At 39.3% G+C, this 18,785-nt stretch overlaps 1 protein-coding gene across 2 annotated transcripts; it reads left to right on the top strand.

Annotated features, from left to right (window-relative positions):
* The first annotated feature begins 1,172 nt into the window (after nucleotides 1–1,172).
* On the top strand, nucleotides 1,173–9,963 carry snw1 (SNW domain containing 1). Of its 2 annotated transcripts, none has more exons than XM_063902595.1 (14): nucleotides 1,173–1,220; nucleotides 1,719–1,872; nucleotides 2,029–2,190; nucleotides 2,511–2,606; nucleotides 2,910–3,016; nucleotides 3,569–3,673; nucleotides 3,946–4,015; nucleotides 4,146–4,211; nucleotides 4,411–4,527; nucleotides 5,282–5,423; nucleotides 6,109–6,211; nucleotides 6,888–7,005; nucleotides 7,565–7,728; nucleotides 9,255–9,963. In XM_063902595.1, exons 1-14 carry the CDS (start codon nucleotides 1,207–1,209, stop codon nucleotides 9,445–9,447), a joined length of 1,611 nt encoding a protein of 536 aa, XP_063758665.1. In that variant the 5' UTR covers nucleotides 1,173–1,206; the 3' UTR covers nucleotides 9,448–9,963. The 2 variants fall into 2 exon arrangements, with proteins under 2 accessions (XP_063758665.1, XP_063758664.1); XM_063902594.1 differs by having other exon boundaries at nucleotides 6,106–6,211.
* The last annotated feature ends 8,822 nt before the right edge of the window (nucleotides 9,964–18,785 follow it).

Below are 18,785 nucleotides of genomic sequence, written 5' to 3'. Positions count from 1 at the left end.
CAAAGGCAAAAATCCCAAAGTTCTTTCCATAGGGAGTTTCTCTTCACAGACTCCCCCTGCCCTAAAAGCCTCAATTGGACTCCTTATTTTTCTTCCGTAACATAGTGACATCACAGTGTAACACTCCCGCATCTATTGGATAGCACGCCAACACATTGTATGTGATATGCTAAGGGGCGGGACATCTCTGACGCATCTCAGTGGGGTTGACCAATCACAACAGAACCGGCCAGCTAACCAATCAGAGCAGATTGGACTCTGGTTTCAGATGGAGGGTGAAAAGAGGTGCTTGAATCTGCAGGTGATATGAATAAAAATAAAGAACTTTTTGAACATTAAAGCATGTAAATATGTCACAGTACAGGCACAAAAAACAAATGTGAAATAAAAATGTGTGTAATAGAGCCCCTTTAAGAGGTGTATTTTGCTGTGGCAATTATTCTTAGATGATAAGAACTACAATTAAACAAGACACCATAATTTGATAGACAAATGTTTGTTCTTGCTAGCGAACGTGACACATTCATTTACTGTAAAAATGGCTGCCAGTAAACCATGTAAATATCATTTTTAATGAGTAGTATTTTTCTTCTGACTATGCAAACCCCAACACTTAAAATTACAAAGCGTATAGCTTGATGGCTTTTCACTTAAAGCCACAAAGTCACTCTGAGACTTTAAATGAACATCTAATTTATCACAAGCATTGATAATCTGTGGAGCCTGACAAATGTTTGCAGCATTTGAGATGCTAAATGTAAAACAGACATTTGTTTGCAAGAACTACGCGCTAACTCATCAAAATACAGAATTGTGAAATACCAATTACTAACTGCTCTAAAATAAATCTTCACATTTTTGGGGATATCCAGTCTGCGAAAGATATTTGCTTGCAATTGATAAAACTACTCGAAATTACTTTTGAATGGTTTACAAACTGAGGGTGGCCCTAACACCATACTTTTTATTAGGATATATTCTATACTCTCTTACTAAGCTTTCTTGGCATAATGTTTGTTGTAACATTCATAAATCACATATGGCATTACACAAATAATAATTAAAACAAGTATAATACTTTGCTTAACAGCAGGACAGTAAAATCATTAATAAAACAAATAGACTCAGAAAAAGACTGCACATTCTATCATAATGTGCGTCTGCCACTGCGCATGCTCAGTCCACTGCTAAGGAAGAAAGGGGAAAATGTCTCTAGCGAGGTGAGTAACGCGACCGGGCCTTTTGTGTTTTTATACCACGAATTATATCATACATCGTTTCAACTTTGTAGTATCCGATGTAAACATTGGCTTTAACGTTTCACGTTCATGTTTTTGCTTTGCCTGCTATCGGTTCGTTGTTTATAATCGAAGCTAAGGGGACCCGCTAATGCTAGCTAGCCGAAATGCTATGTCGTGAGCTGAATATTTGGCATTAGCTAGTTAGCTTAGCAGCACACATCCATGGTAAAAAAAAAACACGTGAATCAACTGTTTACCAGTCCTGCGCTAGCTTTATGCTTCAGTTTGGTTCCTAAAAATGTTAACTTTGTGTGTGCATCACCATTGTCCGACTGTTAGCTAGCTGGTTAGCAGTTTTATGTCCAAGTAAGGCGCCGTTAGTTTGAGCCACTGTTGGCTAACGCTAGCTGGGATTTAACATTACGTCAACTAAGCTACTGTACAATGACACTTACTCATGTTTTACTATGTTTTCAGCTTTTTACCGGCGCCGACCCAGCTGTCTCAGGACCAGCTAGAGGCAGAGGAGAGGCTCCGGGCCCAGAAGTCCTACTCCACTGCCCTGGTCTCGTCCCGCAGAGAGCCCCCTCCTTATGGACACAGAAAAGGCTGGGTGCCTCGTTCACTTGAGGTATACTTAAGTTTTATTTAATCATTAGTATGGTTCTTAAATATGATAAAACTGTTATTTTCTGATAACTGGGGGGTAATGTATTGTCTGTTGTCCCAAGGTTATCAACATCAAGTCCATCTTCTAAGTTTTTCGGTAATTGTTTTGTTTCTGTAGGACTTTGGAGATGGAGGTTCTTTCCCAGAGATCCACGTTGCCCAGTTTCCTCTGGAGATGGGTAGGAAGAAGAAGACATCCAATGCCCTTGCGGTGCAGGTGGATGCAGAAGGAAAGATCAAATATGACGCCATCGCCAGACAAGGACAGGGCAAGGATAAGGTATAGAAGCAAAAATAAATAAGAGTAAAAACTGCACACACTGTATACACACTATGTAATATATTAGACACTCACAGATGTAAGTCATAGCAGGCTTCATACAACACTAACTAATGAGCCCAGGCCTGACCAAGCCCAGGTTGGTTTATATATCAATATTTCAAGACCAAATAAATGATAACGCAAGTCTTTCTTTATTTCACCTTTAATTTACAGAACACACACTCCAGACTCTAAGAAATGTATACGATTACTAAAAGAGTCCCATTTCTCTTTACACGCTAGTCATTTTAAAGCATTTCTCAACATTATTTTTGCAGGTGGTCTTCAGCAAGTACACAGACCTTCTTCCAAAGGAAGTTCTGCATGAGGATACTCCAGAACTGCAGAAGCCTGATGAGGAGGCTGTAAAAGAGGTAAGCCATGTTGCAATGTGTATGAATGGAAAAGTTACATAACAGAGGAAGTTATTGATTGCACTGTAGGTTAAACTAATAGGAAAAAACAACTTTAAACTGTTTGCATAAAGAGAACAATCGATGTTGATTTTCCCCGTTGGTCACTGTGAAAATTAAGCTAATGTTACTGCGTAATCAAAAATGCTATTAACATTTAATCAGAAATGGATTAATGTTTCAAACATTTATAAATTGCTTGACTGAGATAGAATTGGATAAATAGTCAGAATCTAAACATGGTGTTTGTTGTGTTCTTTGTAGCTCACAGAGAAGACCCGCATGGCCCTGGACAAGCAGGTGTCTCAAAAGATTGCTGCTGCCATGCCTGTAAGAGCTGCAGACAAACAGGCCCCTGCACAGTACATCAGGTATGTATCAGAAATGCACTGTTTCAACAACATTTTACGAGACAGAGTTAGTAGGGAAAGTAGGATTGTTTTATGACTCTTATTTTGTATAATGACATTGTGTGGGAATGAAGGGGAAGTGGTGACAGACTCCCAGACACTTAAGAAGTACTTATTATTATTATTTATTTTGTATTAATAAAGGCAATATGTACACATGGTAGTGTGGTTAGATGACAATACCACCTCACACAAACACATATGTAAGATAAGACACAACAGAGTTATTATGATCCCATCAACTTTTAAAATAGCAGTCCAATACACTCAAGAACCAACATATTTATTGTTCCATATAATCCCACTACTCATTAGAGCTTAACTCGTCCCATTTCATGTTGTGTCTTCCCACCTTGAAGTTGTTTGTTGCAATATTCGTTCAGCTTCGCAAAGTATATTTTAGATAGTATATCCTGTAGAATAAAAACAAATGATTGTCTTTATCTGCCTTATTTTTTTTTGGCTGATGTAAATAGCTGGTTTGGTGACACATCCTCTTTTTCTCTCTTCCAGATACACCCCATCCCAGCAGGGAGTGGCTTTCAACTCGGGGGCCAAACAGAGGGTGATCCGCATGGTGGAAATGCAGAAAGATCCAATGGAACCTCCACGTTTCAAGTAAATAAACAAATCCAACACAGGAACCTGTAAGGAAGGATTAAGACGCCACTCTCGACTTAGCATTTATTACTGATACATCTTTCATACGTCTAAATTGCACCACATTTGACACAGCAACCCCTCGAATACCAAGCAATACTCTGCCAAATCTGAGCATCAAGTAATGGCCTGATTTACTTCATAACAAGTATTTTAATGAAAACAGTTTGGTTTTGATTAAAAAGTTAAATAAAGAATTCTAAATTAATGGAATCAATTTTGTGTTTCAGGATCAACAAGAAGATTCCCAGAGGACCTCCTTCCCCTCCTGCCCCTGTCATGCACTCCCCAAGCAGAAAGGTACAGCTATCTGAAATATCAAAAACATTCTGCTTCTTGGTAGTTTGTCACTTCATTCAAAAACCTAACTGAATTTTATTTTTATTTTTTAAAGACTGTATGTTTGATGGTTTCTCTTCCTCTGTTGCAGATGACAGTCAAGGAGCAGCAGGAGTGGAAGATTCCTCCATGTATCTCCAACTGGAAAAACGCTAAGGTAATGAATCACCGGGATTACATTTGATACTTTTTGTTTATGTTAAGCCGGTATTTTGTTTTCCAGGCGTGTTGTTTGTTTAATATTTGACACATTTCATAAATCATAGATTATTTGTACTCCAGATGCTCTCGTTGTGATTTCTGTTCCATCGCCTACTGCCTTTTTTTCTCATCTCTGTATGCCTAATATCTTTCAGGGCTACACCATTCCTCTTGACAAACGTCTGGCTGCTGATGGCAGGGGGCTGCAAACCGTTCACATCAACGAGAACTTTGCTAAGCTGGCTGAGGCGCTTTACATCGCCGATAGAAAGGTATCCGATCGATTTGTGGTTCAGAATGGTTGCATTCAATAGATAAGAAAAATAGATCAAAAAGATAAATAAATAATAATTTCAATAACATACAAAGTAAAATGAAATGCTATAAAAACAGAAAATAAAACATAATGCATAAAACAAAAGAATTCAAGGTAAAAATGTCCAATATTAGGATTGAATAAAACAGTATGGTTGAAATATTTATATAAATTGTAAGAATGTGCAATAAAAAGATCAAATAAAATATTTATATAACCATAAGTATTCAAAGGTTAAAATATGAAAATAAAACAAAATAGTAAGAATTAAATATTTATCTAAAAATAAAAACTAAGACTGCAATAAAAGATGAATCTCAAAGGAATATAACAATACCTTTTATTTATATAGCGTCTTTCAAGAAACCCAAGGACGCTTTACAATAGGAGGAGGGGCCGTGGGGGGGGGGGGGACAAATGAAAACAATGATATTTAATAATTAATGATATATTATTTATAAATAAGAATCTCAGGTGGAAGTTTCCAAAAATAAGACTAAAATGTTTAGATAAATACAAGAAGTAAGAAAAAGCCCAAACAAAATAAATTACATAAAAGTGAGAATTTAAAGTAAACATTTATAGTAAAAAGATTTTAAACAATTGCCAGGATATTGAGTTTATGAATCTGATTACGTCAGGCAGGATTGTTTCAAACTAATAAAAAAGGTTTTCTATTGTTAAATGACCATGAAATGCTGTTTCCATAGGCCAGAGAGGCAGTGGAGATGAGAGCCCAGGTGGAAAAGAAGATGGCCCAGAAGGAGAAGGAAAAGAAGGAGGAGAAACTGAGGGAGTTGGCCCAAATGGCTCGAGACCGCAGGGCGGGGATCAAAAGTCACGGGGACAAAGGTGAGTCCGAAAGACGAGGAACCTAGAACAGAAAGTTATATCCTCTGTTTCTGATTTTCCGGGTGGTTTTCTGAGTTAGTGGAGCAGACTGTGCTGTCAGTGCTGTTGTCACTTTTCCAAATCTGGAACACGAGGCGCTTAAGTGACGACAGCATTTTTCACCCTGCCGGTGTTGACAGGACCAGCAAGCTGTGAAATGATGTTTCTGCTTCCCTGCTGATATTTCACATGTATTTCCAGAAGAGAATTCCATGTTGCGTGACCCGTTTGTGTGCATGCATTTTGAAAGACAGTTTGGATATGTCACATCCAATCGAAGCAAAGTCTAACTTTGAATGTGTTAAAGGGGCCCTTATGATGCTAATTTCCAGGGATGACATTTGTATTTTGTGCCTGTTTAAAATGTCCATAAACAGCAAAAATCTGCTTTGTTTTTTCTAGCAAGTATACTAACCACGGACACATTTGTCTCTCCCTCCTTTGCCTCCTATTTCCTCGATCCCTTTTCCCCTATTATACCTAACATCACTTCCGCTTCTCATCTATCCACTAATTTCTCTCCTATCTTTCTTTTCGCACATCATATCATTTGTCTCCCGCTCCGCTCATGTGGTCTATTCTCTCTTTTCCTTGCGCCCCTTTCTCCATCATTCCATCCATCCCCCCCCTCCATCTCACGAAGCAGGTGGCGAGGACAGCGAGGTTAGGGAGCGTGACGAGATCCGCCACGACAGAAGGAAAGAGAGACAGCACGACAGGAACATTTCCAGGGCTGCTCCTGATAAGAGGTGCTGGACACGCACTTTAAACACACACACACACACTCACACACACTCACTCACTCACTCGTCTCACTGCTGAATCATTCATCGGGCATGCAGTTATACTGAAAAACGCAGTAAGATCCAACAGCGTACTCTGACAGTACTCCAAGTTTGATTGCGTATGCAGGAGCAGTGTGTGTTTGTGTGAGTGTTCTCACTGCCAGGTTGTCAATTGATGGAATGGTGGCTCCCCGGAGGAGTGTGAGATGTGGAATTCAGAAGAGAGCTCATTACAATCACAATTCCAGCTGTCAGGGAGCAGAAACCTTGTTATCTTAAAATTACCTTTGGCTGTAAGAAGACGCTGGCAGAAAGACACTAAAGCCGTTAAAGTCACTCAGAACTCCTTTAACGACGTACAACATTTCATCCCCGATCAAAATCCTTGAAGTTTTCCAGAAATAAGATTTAAGAAGTTCAACCCATAGGCATACATATAACATTTCAGGCATATATCAATATAATATTGGTGCAACACTACGGTTTTATTATGGCTTTAGGAGTTTCAAACCACAGCACTAAAGATAGCATTTCCCCTGTGTTTTTCTGTCAGTGTAGTGTGTGTGTGTGTGTGTGTGTGTGTGTCATTATTTTCTCTCATGAATCTTTGCTAAGTGTCCAGCTTTATTCTCTGTCTCAGGTCAAAGCTGCAGAGAGACCAGGACAGGGACATCAGCGAGCTCATCGCTCTGGGCGTGCCTAACCCTCGCTCTGCCAGCGAGGCTCAGTACGACCAGCGGCTCTTCAACCAGAGCAAGGTGAGCACATCAAACGTACCTTCATACAGTTATGATGGGGATCAACGGACAGAAATATCAACACATGGTGCGCTATTCTTTATTGCTATCGTTTAAGAATTTTTGAGTTTGATTATTTTTTGTGTATTTTGGGGATAGAGTTCAATATTGGTCTCATTAAAGATTTTGAATTTGTTTATTTCTTAAATGTCATGAGCTTTGGTGCAATGGCTGTCATGGTTGAGTCATGAACTTGGTGGGTGTGGTTGTATTTTAATGTAGGGAGAGAGACTTAGGCACCCCTAAAAACATAAAGAGGAAAATATAAAAAAACAAAATCATGTGAAATACTGTTCCTATGTGTTTGGTTGAAGTGGCAAAGATGATTTAAAGATGGCTTTCTTTTTGATAATACTAAACTGAGTAATTTGATACCCTATACAAGGAATATCCCATCATCATCCAAGTCATTTCTTGGGCACAACAGATAAAGAATGTTAAGAATTCACTTTAAAGCTACTACCTTGTTTTGCATTTTATCGAGAACTAACTTGTACGTTGTTATCCCGCTCTCTCTCAGGGTATGGACAGTGGTTTTGCCGGCGGCGAGGACGAGTCTTATAACGTGTACGACCAGCCGTTCCGCGGCGGCAGAGATATGGCTTCCAACATCTACCGGCCCAGCAAGAACATAGACAAGGACGCTTACACAGACGACTTCGACTCACTCATGAACAACAACAGGTACTGTACACCACTTTGTTTTCAATGTCAGTAGTAACATAATTATGACACCTACACGACAGTTTTTACAACTCAGTACTTTTTTATGGATGGCAATAGAACATGTCAAAGATGACCAACACCAACAAATAAAAACACTTCAGCAAATGCAAAATTGTCCGCGTAAATAAAACCTAAATATGGGATTATGTTTAATCGGTCAATACGCACTAAAGTGTCTGCTTATCTTTTTTTTTACAAACCTTTTGGAATATTGCTTGTTAGATTAAATGTTATGTGAACCTTTAAAACTATGCTTTAAGATGTAGTGGCAATAATAGGTGTAACTGAACACCTAAACGTTCTGTAAGCTCTCACACCTTCCTCCCTCCATAATAGGGTAACATGTACCATGGGGCAATGTCCTTGAGTTATCTAACTTGCTTCCATTAATAACAGTACTCGCTTTACTGCCATGTTTTGATAGTGATGATCACACTGCATCAGCCAAAAATCTGACAGATAGATTGAATGTGAATGGAAAACGTAACTCTAAAATATTGATAAATATTCCCAAATATTTTTGACACTGCTGCCTTGAAAAAACCAGCACTGTTGACGTTTTATCTTTCTCAATTATACTTACTAAAAAATCACCCAATAAGAGCCAGAATAATTTTGTGGGCCTTCTGGTTTAGTTCAGAGGCACGAGGGGCATGCACATGATGTCCCAGCAGGAGGTCTCCTCCTGGGGGAGCAGCAGTGCCACACACCACTAGCCGAGCGTAGCCTGTCCCATATGTTCAGTCACCAGCTCGTCACTGTCCTGTAGGAATGTTTAGCCGGCTGCGGGGAGTCACACCAATCTGCAAAACATGGGAAGTTTGATTGAAGCAAATTCCCTGAGACGTGCAGACATATGTTCATTGGAATAAGAAGATATTTTGAGACCCCGTGCTGAAAGGATGACCTCTGAATGACTCGTAAAAGACTGAAATGACAGAGCACTTCAGGTTCACTTGTCTTGAAGTCGACCATTTTTTGTCATTACAGCAGTTGCTATCAAGAGACAAAATAAGACCATGGAGCGTCTTCACCCTGAACTTTAGCCGCATTTAGCTTAGCAGTGATGATGTGAAGTCATGACTGTGAGTGGTGTTCAAATCTGGAGATCCTCCTGCTGAAAAACACTCTATCTGTCTGTATTTAGCGTGTTTGCCCCAGAGATGATCTTTTCCAACATTTCCAATAGAGAAATCCTTTTTGCAGAGGGAGCACTTGCAATGAATACTTCAAGGTCTTCCTACAAAAATATGTTACTTGCGTCGACTCTATATCTAGTAGCAGCTTGATAGCAGATAGCTTGTAGTTTCAAAACCTCTTCCTACATAACAAAAGGAGAAGAACCAAAACATTTTGGCAAACAAAAGTGTCTTTAAGTTTACAAATTTCAAAAAACATAACCAACAAGTTTCTTTTGCAAAGCAACCTAACATTTCTTTAAACTCTAATGATCTCTTCTCCTTTTTTTTCCTCTGCACATCCAGGTTTGTTCCAGACAAAGAGTTCTCCGGTGCCGACCACGCCCAGAGGCGGGAGGGCCCTGTCCAGTTTGAGGAGGATCCCTTCGGTCTGGACAAGTTCTTGGAGGAGGCCAAGCATCACGGCGGCTCCAAGAGGCCGTCCAACAGCAGCCGTTCGAAGGACGACTACCACGACAAGAAGCGCAGGAAGGAGTGAGCGCGCTCCGCGTTGGGAAGCTGCTAGCAGGATCGAGGTTCGGGAGGTCGTCGGCATCCTCTCAAAGGCTGAGAGGTGTTTTAATATACTCGAGTCTATCAGGATGATCTGTCACATTTTAGTTTTATTTCAGTGTGAAAGAGAAGGAAAGATCCTCCATTTTCCCCCTCATTCTTTGCCCCATTCAGAAAATGCTGTCATGCTTAATTTGACTTGAGTCAACACGTAGCGTCAAGTGCAAGTGAAGCTCATTTAAATATGGATGTTATATTTTGAGATGGAAATGTGTCCTCCTTTTTTTTTTTACATCTGTGTATTCAGTTACTCCAACAGAACATGTTCATGTTATCCTTTTCCAATGTTCCCCTACATTCCCCCCCTTTTTTTGTCAGTTGTGTTTTGTTTTTTTGATGGCAGATATGTACAGCAGTATAAACTTATCTGTAAGGTGTGAAGCAAAACCAGCTTTATAATTCTTGTAAATTAATACCAATGGAATAAATTTCTTATAGTGTGTTTCTGGTATCCTACTATGCGTGTTTATTATTGAGTAAACAATTTTATTTACTAATTTAAATAGTTTTTCCCCTCAGCTTTCTTCCAATCTAAACTTCAACAACAGTGGGAAGTCCATTAGTTGTGTAATTATTATAGTTTTCTCGTAGTAGATTTCCGTTATTTTAATCACTCCCAAGTCATGCATCTTATTTACATAGATGATTAAATGCCCAAAATGTATTTAGAGAAGCCGTCTATTACAAAGTGTGAGCAGTGACAGTTTTTTTGTTTCTTCTGTACCAGAAATGGGCTCCGTGATTTATACGATGATTAGAACAAAACTGGTTCCATTAATTACAATTAATTATGATTCATTCAGTCTGACAGTTTTATTTTCCCTGGCTTCGGAAAGTAATCAACGCGGCATTACACGGCCCGGCACCCTCACAAATCTCTGCACAGCGCCAACTTTCACTCATGCCTGAATAGGGCGCAGACACTTGCTAGGTGCACGTGATTTATGCTTTTCCTCCATGGGCAGTGTTTGCAGTTATGGCTTAGTGAATAAGTGCACTGCTCTGGACTTGCATGGTATGTTTTATTGCTGGTGTTTTTACCAGCATCAGAAAAAATATGGCCTAAGAAGTGACGAATGAAACAATTACCAAAAAAAAAAAAAATCCAGGCCAAATAAATGAGGGTTATATTGGGGTATCTGAAATGAACTTAGCAAATGTTGAAGTTGTGTCTCTATTTAAAACTTAAGGCTGCTTTTGCTTTCTTAAGTCTCAGTGGAATTTCATTGAAGAGTGTAGTGGCAATCAACTTCTAAATAATAATTATAAATGTTTTGGAATCAGAGTTTAGCAGGTTTTCACATGTAAGGAATTTGTTTTTGTGTATGAGGCAAGCATAAACAAGAGGAATTTAGTTTAGTGCATTTCAAAAACTACTTTTTGTCTGGCATACTGAGCAATTTCCCGGTGGGCCACCGTAACTTTTGGGCTGACGCAACTTAATGTCTTTTTTATTTTTGTTCTGACGGCCCGTTCAGGTACATGTATGGTGGTAGTTTTGTGTGCACTTACAGTAAACATTTTCCTCTGGTCAGGAGCCGCTTCTGTGTTTTTGGTTGATGGTTGTGGGCCGGTCTCGGCCAAAATGCCAGGGTGGATTTTCTGTCCTAGTCCAGCACTGGCTAGTGCTTCAACACATACATGAAAGGCTAAGAGGCAAGAAAATCTCTAAGCGGTTGACGAATCACAACAGAGCTGACCAGCTAACCAATTAGAACAGACTGTGCTCTGGTTTCACACAGAGGGTGAAAAGAGGTGCTGCAGCAGAGGCAGTATGAGAAAAATAAAGAGCTTTTTGAACATTAAAGCATGGAGATATGTCACAGTAGAGACACAAAATACAAATATGAACCTGAAAATGAGCATAACAGGGCCCTTTAACATTGTTCTTTCTCACGTCAGGAAGCATTTCTGTTTTTATTCCCACACAGACGTCTTCTTATTCTGCCTTGATGTTGTCGTGGATCTGAGACCTTAACACTCACAACATTAATCAATAGAAACTCATTAAGACACAGAAGTAGATGAGGTTAAATATTATACTGTTATGTAACAAGCATAATACTGTTAAAACACCACATTGCTCCAGCAGTCAATCTCCGGCATTACAGAGGATTGTGTCGTTTATATAGGAAGCTTCCTTCCTTCAAATGCACACAACACATTCCAATCCTCAAACTTCAGCCTGCTCAGTGATCATATGAATAGACGTGTAGCCTTCTGTGTTTTGACCTTGGGAGGTGACAGGTCAGTCTTACTGTCCTTTCAGGCCATACACGTCAAAGATGCTTGAGGAATTGCAGAACAGATGCTGAACATATTTAGACACTTGCTTGGAGAAACTTTGGGAATAACATTAAAAGTATATAACCTAGATTGCATTAACAATGTATATTTTGATCTTTGATCCTTCCCCCATGCATTAATAAGTGTTGAATGAAGGATGGACTGCTGCTGCCAGTGTGAGGGTGATTTAAGGACAGCGGGGGTTTATCATATGAGTGTCAGTGTGAAGAAATCCATCTGACATGTACCAGCTTAGCGTCAATGACTCATAAGGGGAGTATAATGACTTGGTTTTAGAGGCACATTTATGAACATAAATAAAGTATTTTTCAATAGACAAACAGTTTGAAGTCAACACAATTAATTATTTCCATTCAGCTCGGTGAGATCCCCTTCAGCCTGCACGTGCGCTCAGACCATTGTTGGAGGACAGCTTGATAATAAGTCTCCACTGTTGTCTGCTGTTATAAATGTGCACAGAGGAAGATGAATGAGATTGTTATTTATGGAGGTAAAGAGGAAATTGGTTCCCTGGCATCGCTTTTGTGTGCTGTTGGTTGTAAACGGTGGGCGTATTGTGTTGGGCCATAATGGAATCCTCAGGTCGCAGACGGAGGCCATGATGGATTGCTTCTTATCTCTGCTCCACAAGGTAACAAACCCAGAAATAATAAACTATATTGAGTTGTTGCTGAGCATCTCTGCACTCTTCGGACTTGACGAGGATTGCTTTGTTTGTTTTTCTGTGATGTTATTTGTGATATTTCCCCCCCTCCTTCCTCCCTTTCAGCGACTGCAAAGCAATAAGTCTGGTGATAAATGTGTCCAATGCTGCTGTTGACCTGTCCATGATGGCCGCCACAGAGAGATCTTATCTCCCTCTGTGAGATTTGCTCTTTTCTTCCAGTATTGAAGGCTGCAACAGAGGCAGGCTTTTTGTGTTGTTGAATCAACACACCCACACCATGGAAACAATGGCTGCATCTCCGCACTGCCAGTGACAAAACAAGGTACAGGAATTGTTCATCCAAATAGAGAGATGAGTCATTTTAGGAATAGAAAGACAGAATCACGAAAATGTTTTAGTCCCTATAGGCTGAACAGATATAAGTGATGTGAAGAGCATAAAATGAGAATTACATAATAAAAAATACAGTAGATATACAGATATGAAGATATTGAGTGAGATGTTTGAGGGAAAAAGTTCCAGGATTTCCCAAAGCGTATTACTTTTTTGTTGTTTAATAAGTTGAACGATTTACGTAGAGAGTCCATTTCGAGGCAACGTGAAAACAAGTTATTTAGAAAATGTGACAAATAAAAAATTGCATGAGCGCCATCATCTGGGGTATCATAGAAATAAATAATATCTTTAAGGTTGCCATAACAGCTAGATCAAAGGGAGTCCAAATTGCTTGGGATATCTCACAATAAAAGAATAGATTACAGTAGTTTTTCTACAATCATCTATATTGAAAAAGGTACAATAACTATAAGTGTCAGTAAACTTAGCCACAAGACAATTAACATGTATGTTTTGGGGAAATAAGGGATCTGTTAGCTGTCAGAAGCAAAGTTTTCTGTTTTGATATCTCTTATATTTGTCCTATTGTCTATTATACGACTCTGTAGCTTCCATCACCTGTACCTAGCCTTTTAGCGTCTTTAAGCTCATTGTTTTGGTTTTAAGGGCAGGACTACAATTTTGAACTCTGCCTATATCCACAAATCCTATCAATATAGAGCAACCAGACTCGTTAAGCAAAAACATATCATTTCGCCCTGTCAGAAGACAAACATTTTTCTGCTGCTGCCTTAATTGGTTAGTTAGTGTTATTTTTTGAACATGAACTAACCTTTTGTACCACAGAATTTACAAAATAATGCAAACTAATGTTGCAGTAGAAAAAGCAACCCCCCCTGTTCTGCAAGGTTACATTTCTATTTCTATTTTTGTCAATGGGTTATGGTATCTTTGCAGAGAGTTTCTAAAATAATCTGAAACTGTCCCTTTAAAATGTAATAATGTCAATGTGGTCTACAGTTTGTTCTCCCTAAAATAGATGAATTAATCCAGCTTTAACATGAAATATATAAATGATTTATATGCTGTACATTATGTGTCAGATTCCTTCCAGGCCTAGTCATAAGCTTAATATCTTGTTGTTTATGTATGCACTGGCACTCTAATTCATGTTGTGAAGTTATAGAATATTGTGTGCAAAGCCACAGAGTCTGTAAAGTGAATCTGTCAAAGTGACATCCACCATTAGCTGCACACACCTGAGCAGCCTGTCTTTCCTCTGTCACTCACTGACTTCCTTATCATTAGTTACTGGTCTGTACATATTTAGGCCAGGACTCACTCATCGTAACACCCGGAGACTAGAGTCAGACAGAGTCTACTGCTCACTGGAAAATGGTCTGCCTGTCAATCTCTCCGTCCTTTCTGCCTCACCTGAATCTTGGGGAGCAGAATCCGTCCTCTCATCAGTAGCTCCCTCTGCGGATAATCTATTATGCTGGGAAGATTTAGACAGGCGAAACAATCTCTAATGGTTGTGTCAGTCAGAAAGCAGCCCCCCGGTGGCAGGGCCCGTCCAAGCGTGGTGGGAGAGCACATGGACTGCTCTGGGATTTGCTGTGAACTGATTGACGCCTAGGCCAATGTGTTCATCTGAGGAGATGGCTGGGCTAGGAAGAGCAAAGTTTGAATGGAAACAAGTTGGTTGAGTTGGATAAAGTGAACATATGTTGATGATGAAAGAAAGTAGTCCATAGAGTGGTGCAGGAATTAGTCCTAAAACCCAGAACTGAATGAGCATTTTACTCGTTCTGGTTCCCTGGCCTCAAAGTTGACTGTTTTCTAAGCGTGTTAGGTCAGATGCTAAGATCTGAAGTTAACACAAGCCGATGTGATTTACATGTTTAGTTACACAACATAAAATACATCAGTAAATAACCCACTCGTAATGTCCCGACCTTGTTTGTGTCATAATAACTAAATGAAACTCCTCAAAACTATCACGCTGAAGATGAATGGGCCCCTGAGCGCAGACATGCAAAAGGCCTCACCATCTTTCCTATATGGGGGCAAGAGACTCAGACTTTGTGATGCTGTGTCTTTTCTTCTTGTTTTTGGTCTATAGTTATTAAACATCTCTAGGAGTGTCTCCAAATGGTCAGCTTGTGTCTGTTTATTGTTTTTGTGGATGTTTGTTATTGTTTTGTGAGTGTTTGTGGTTGTTTTGTGTTTTTTTTTTATTATTGTTTTGTCTTTGTTAGTTGTGGTTTTATGACTTTTTGTTATTGTTGAGTGTCTGTTGGTTATTGTTTTTTGTCTGTTTGTGGTTGTTTTGTATCTTTTATTTTTCCTGTTTTATCTGTTAATACATGTTGTGGCTCTTAGTGGTCATTTTGTGTTTCTATGTGGTTATTTTTTGCCTGTTTGTGGTCTTTTTGTGTCACTTTGTGATTGTTTTCGGTCTCTTGTAGGTCATTGTGTGTCCTCTTGTCAACGTTGTGTATGTGTTTTTGGTTTATTTAGGTCCCTTAGTGATCATTTTGTGTCTCTTTTTAGTCATTTTATAGTTATTTTGCCTTGTACCGAATGTTGTCTATGCAATTGCTCTGTGTGGTGATATATTAATATAATGTGTTTAAGTTTTAGGTAACCAATTCCACAAAAGGACCATACTTAATAGCGGTGACATAATAGAGACAGGTGTAGCATACCAGGATAGGATCTGTGTTGATGTTCAAACATACTTAAGCCAAATAAAAATGTATGCTATTAATACTGTGTCATATTAATACATATTAATTATATGACATGAGACTTGCACTTTTGCATTTCTTTGTAGTTTTCTTTTTATTTTGTAGGCTTCCCCAGGGGGGCACTGCCACTTTGGACAGGGTACTATCCATCAACATGTAACTTGCCATTTGCAGTGTTGCAGGGATTGATTGACACTTCATCCTTACATGGTTGTTAGAACCATTTGAAGAATTATCAGGAACACATCAGCTTATTGGTTGGGATGTGACTGGTACTTGTTGTGTTTATGCACAAGCGTAATTCCTAGCAATAAGTATGCTCGTTTATACTCATTTCTATGGTTACTTTTGTACTATTGAGATTTCATCATTTGTTATCCACCACATCGAGACGCCACTGAAGTATGAAGAATGGCTGCTTGCCTAGACTTCCTCTCTGGCAGGCAGCGCCAGGTCTTAATAGGCTACCGGGGAATAGCAGGAGAGATTGATTCTCCTGATGATTTCATTACATGACATCAAAGCAGGGAAATTGCAACAGAGAGCGGGAATACATCTTCAGTGAATAGCCAGTCGTCTGTCATTTGAGCGATACAGTGAGAACATCAGCAGTGACATGTCACCTTGTCAGAGAAAACACAGTAATTATGATGTTTTCCTCAATAGAGATATTATGTTGGTGGATCAAATGCAGCTAGATGGCCTCATTCATAGATTGTTAATAATAGGCAGGAAATCAGTCAGTTATACAGCACATCCTCAGACAAATAGAGGAATCAATTTAAGCGGGAATAGGGTCAGCTGCAACATTCTGTGGTGGCCGTGAGCATACATTTGTTATTAAGTTGACAAATTATGTTAAATTTCAGGTCTTTTTTAGCCTCTACTCTGATATGTTTCCATGCATTAATGTTCAAAAAGGTCTTTGTGTTTCTCATACTGCCTGTGCTGCACCCTCTGTCTGAAACCAGAGCCCAGTCTGCTTACATTGGTTAGATATGTCCCGCCCCTTAGCCTACCACATACAATGCTAGCCAATATAAGCATAGTGTTACATAGTGATGTCCCTTTGTTCTCTAACAAAGGAGTCTCATGGAGGCGTTTCAGGCAGGGGCGGAGTGTGTAGAGAAACTTCCTTTTTGAGGGAACTTTGGGATTTTAGCCTTTGTACACCATTTACATGCACAAAACCCTAACACACTACAGGAAAGGGAAATCTCCAACAAGGGCCCCTTTAAGCATTCACTTGACAAATTAAAAGTGTAATTCAAATTTAAATGATTGTGTTATTCTTTCTTCTTGTGTTAATACAAATTATTTATACTGCAACAATTGTGCATAATTATAAATAAAATAGGAGAATAAAACTGATCGATGACAGCATGGATTCCATCCTCGAGCTGCGGGGCTTTCTAGGCTAAAAACAGGAAATATCACACTTCAAATGTATCTTGTGGCTAGACTCATGACTCTTAATCACTGCTGGTGTTATTTTGTGGCAGCTAGATACATGCATTTGTTGCTTACTCTGTTGTCCATACGGCCCAAAAAGTAAACTCTGCTCATGTACTGTCAAGTTTGTGGAGGTGTTACTTCATTTGCATGTGTTTTGGCACATTGGTTTTGTTTATTTTGCATCGTTTTTGAAACTGGAGTGTATTTCTCCTAGTGGAAACTTTTTGGGATGTAATTAAGCATAGAAAAACTTTGAAATTCCAAGTTTAAAATGGTACATTCAAGATGTGGCAATTATTTGAGATACAACATGTTTGTTTTTCAGGACTCCATATTTTGAGCTACTCTTGATCAATTTGCATTAACAAATGTCCTGAGGCCATGGAATTGTGGTGTCTGGGGCAGTTTCCTCTGTGCCATGTGATAGCAGTTGTAAAACAAGGGTAATAATGACATCAAGTTTATCCGAGCGATCCCTTTACTTCCTCACAAAGCCCTTGATTACTGGAGCAACATCTTTAGACGGTTGCTCTTGTTTCTTACATGCCAGATGCTGCTTATTACTGCATGGCACAGAGAACAAAACACAGTAATTGCCAGCAGGTTTTAGAGATCACATCCAGAACATATCAATTGCTTATTCATTTTAAGTCAGCCTGATTTCCACAGTCTCATCAGACTGAATTCCAATCATTTTCTAAAGCTCCTTGCAGCATCTGTATCAATGCGAGCAGATCCTCTTTCCTTTTAACCCTGCCTCTGATCCTATTAAAGCTGGATCCTTATCACCTTTATCAGGTTTGGAATGGATGGGAGCTTAACTGCCTTTGTGCACACTTGCAAGAGCTGGACGCACTAATGTTTCATTATTCCCTTATTCAAGGTTGCAACCTTGAGAGGAAACAAAAAAGAGAACGGCTTGAAAACCTGATTAGAGAATCAAATCATCAGATGTTATCATCGGTGTCTTAATCATGGATGTCACACCTTAGATGCACACCAATGCCACCTAACACTGAACTATAACCCACGGCACCGGCATAACCTCTGATTGTAGAACTGTCAACCTTTGTGTGGCCCAACACTGCCATCTAGGAGGTTAAAGTAGGTTTATGAAACTGTAGAGTTGATGTCTCATTCCTGCAATGAAAAATACTTATATGCAAACAAACACATGCAAATGGTGGGAAAAAGAAGGGAAAATATAGTGTGATAATATCTGAGAAACATGTCAACATTGAATGTTCTAGGACATGTTCAGACAGAACCGGAAAAAGAACAGGAAGTACAACCTGGAGGTCCGTTGCAAAATCCTGACTCCAGGAAACTCCTTTGTTGTTCTCTCCCTCTCTTTGTCCTTGTGCATAGCTGTTGTGTAAATTTGAATACATTGAAAGCAAAACACTGGAGTCAAATTCCTTGTGTGTACACATACTGCCAGTAAAGGTGACTCTGATTCTATCTGAAATGTCTTTACTGGCAGCCCTTTGTCCTGTTGACCTGCAAAAACTCCTGTTCTTGCCGAGACTTACCATCTTAATGATCCATACATTTTAACTTAATTAGTTCTGAGAATAATGTACAATGCTTGTGTAACATGATGAAGCATGTTTTAAGAACTTCTACAGACTGCCTTGGCTAGAAAGTCTTAAAATTAGGCATCTGACAAACAAATTAAGCCAAATTACTGTCAGAGACCGAGGTTTGACCTGCATTGCCCCTCTTAGGATGCATATACTGTATATA

This window comes from Eleginops maclovinus, chromosome 15 (assembly GCF_036324505.1).
Source record: "Eleginops maclovinus isolate JMC-PN-2008 ecotype Puerto Natales chromosome 15, JC_Emac_rtc_rv5, whole genome shotgun sequence".
NCBI classification, from domain to species: Eukaryota; Metazoa; Chordata; class Actinopteri; order Perciformes; family Eleginopidae; genus Eleginops; species Eleginops maclovinus.
The sequence above is the reverse complement of the archived record's forward strand: the minus strand, read 5'-3'. Positions and strand labels throughout refer to the sequence as shown.

What these genes read in the sequence shown, in the direction of transcription:
- snw1 (XM_063902594.1), top strand. An exon ending in AAGGACAGGGCAAGGATAAG is followed by an intron (nt 2,191 to 2,510) that starts GTATAGAAGCAA and finishes TTATTTTTGCAG; the next exon opens with GTGGTCTTCAGCAAGTACAC. An exon ending in GCCCCTGCACAGTACATCAG is followed by an intron (nt 3,017 to 3,568) that starts GTATGTATCAGA and finishes TCTCTCTTCCAG; the next exon opens with ATACACCCCATCCCAGCAGG.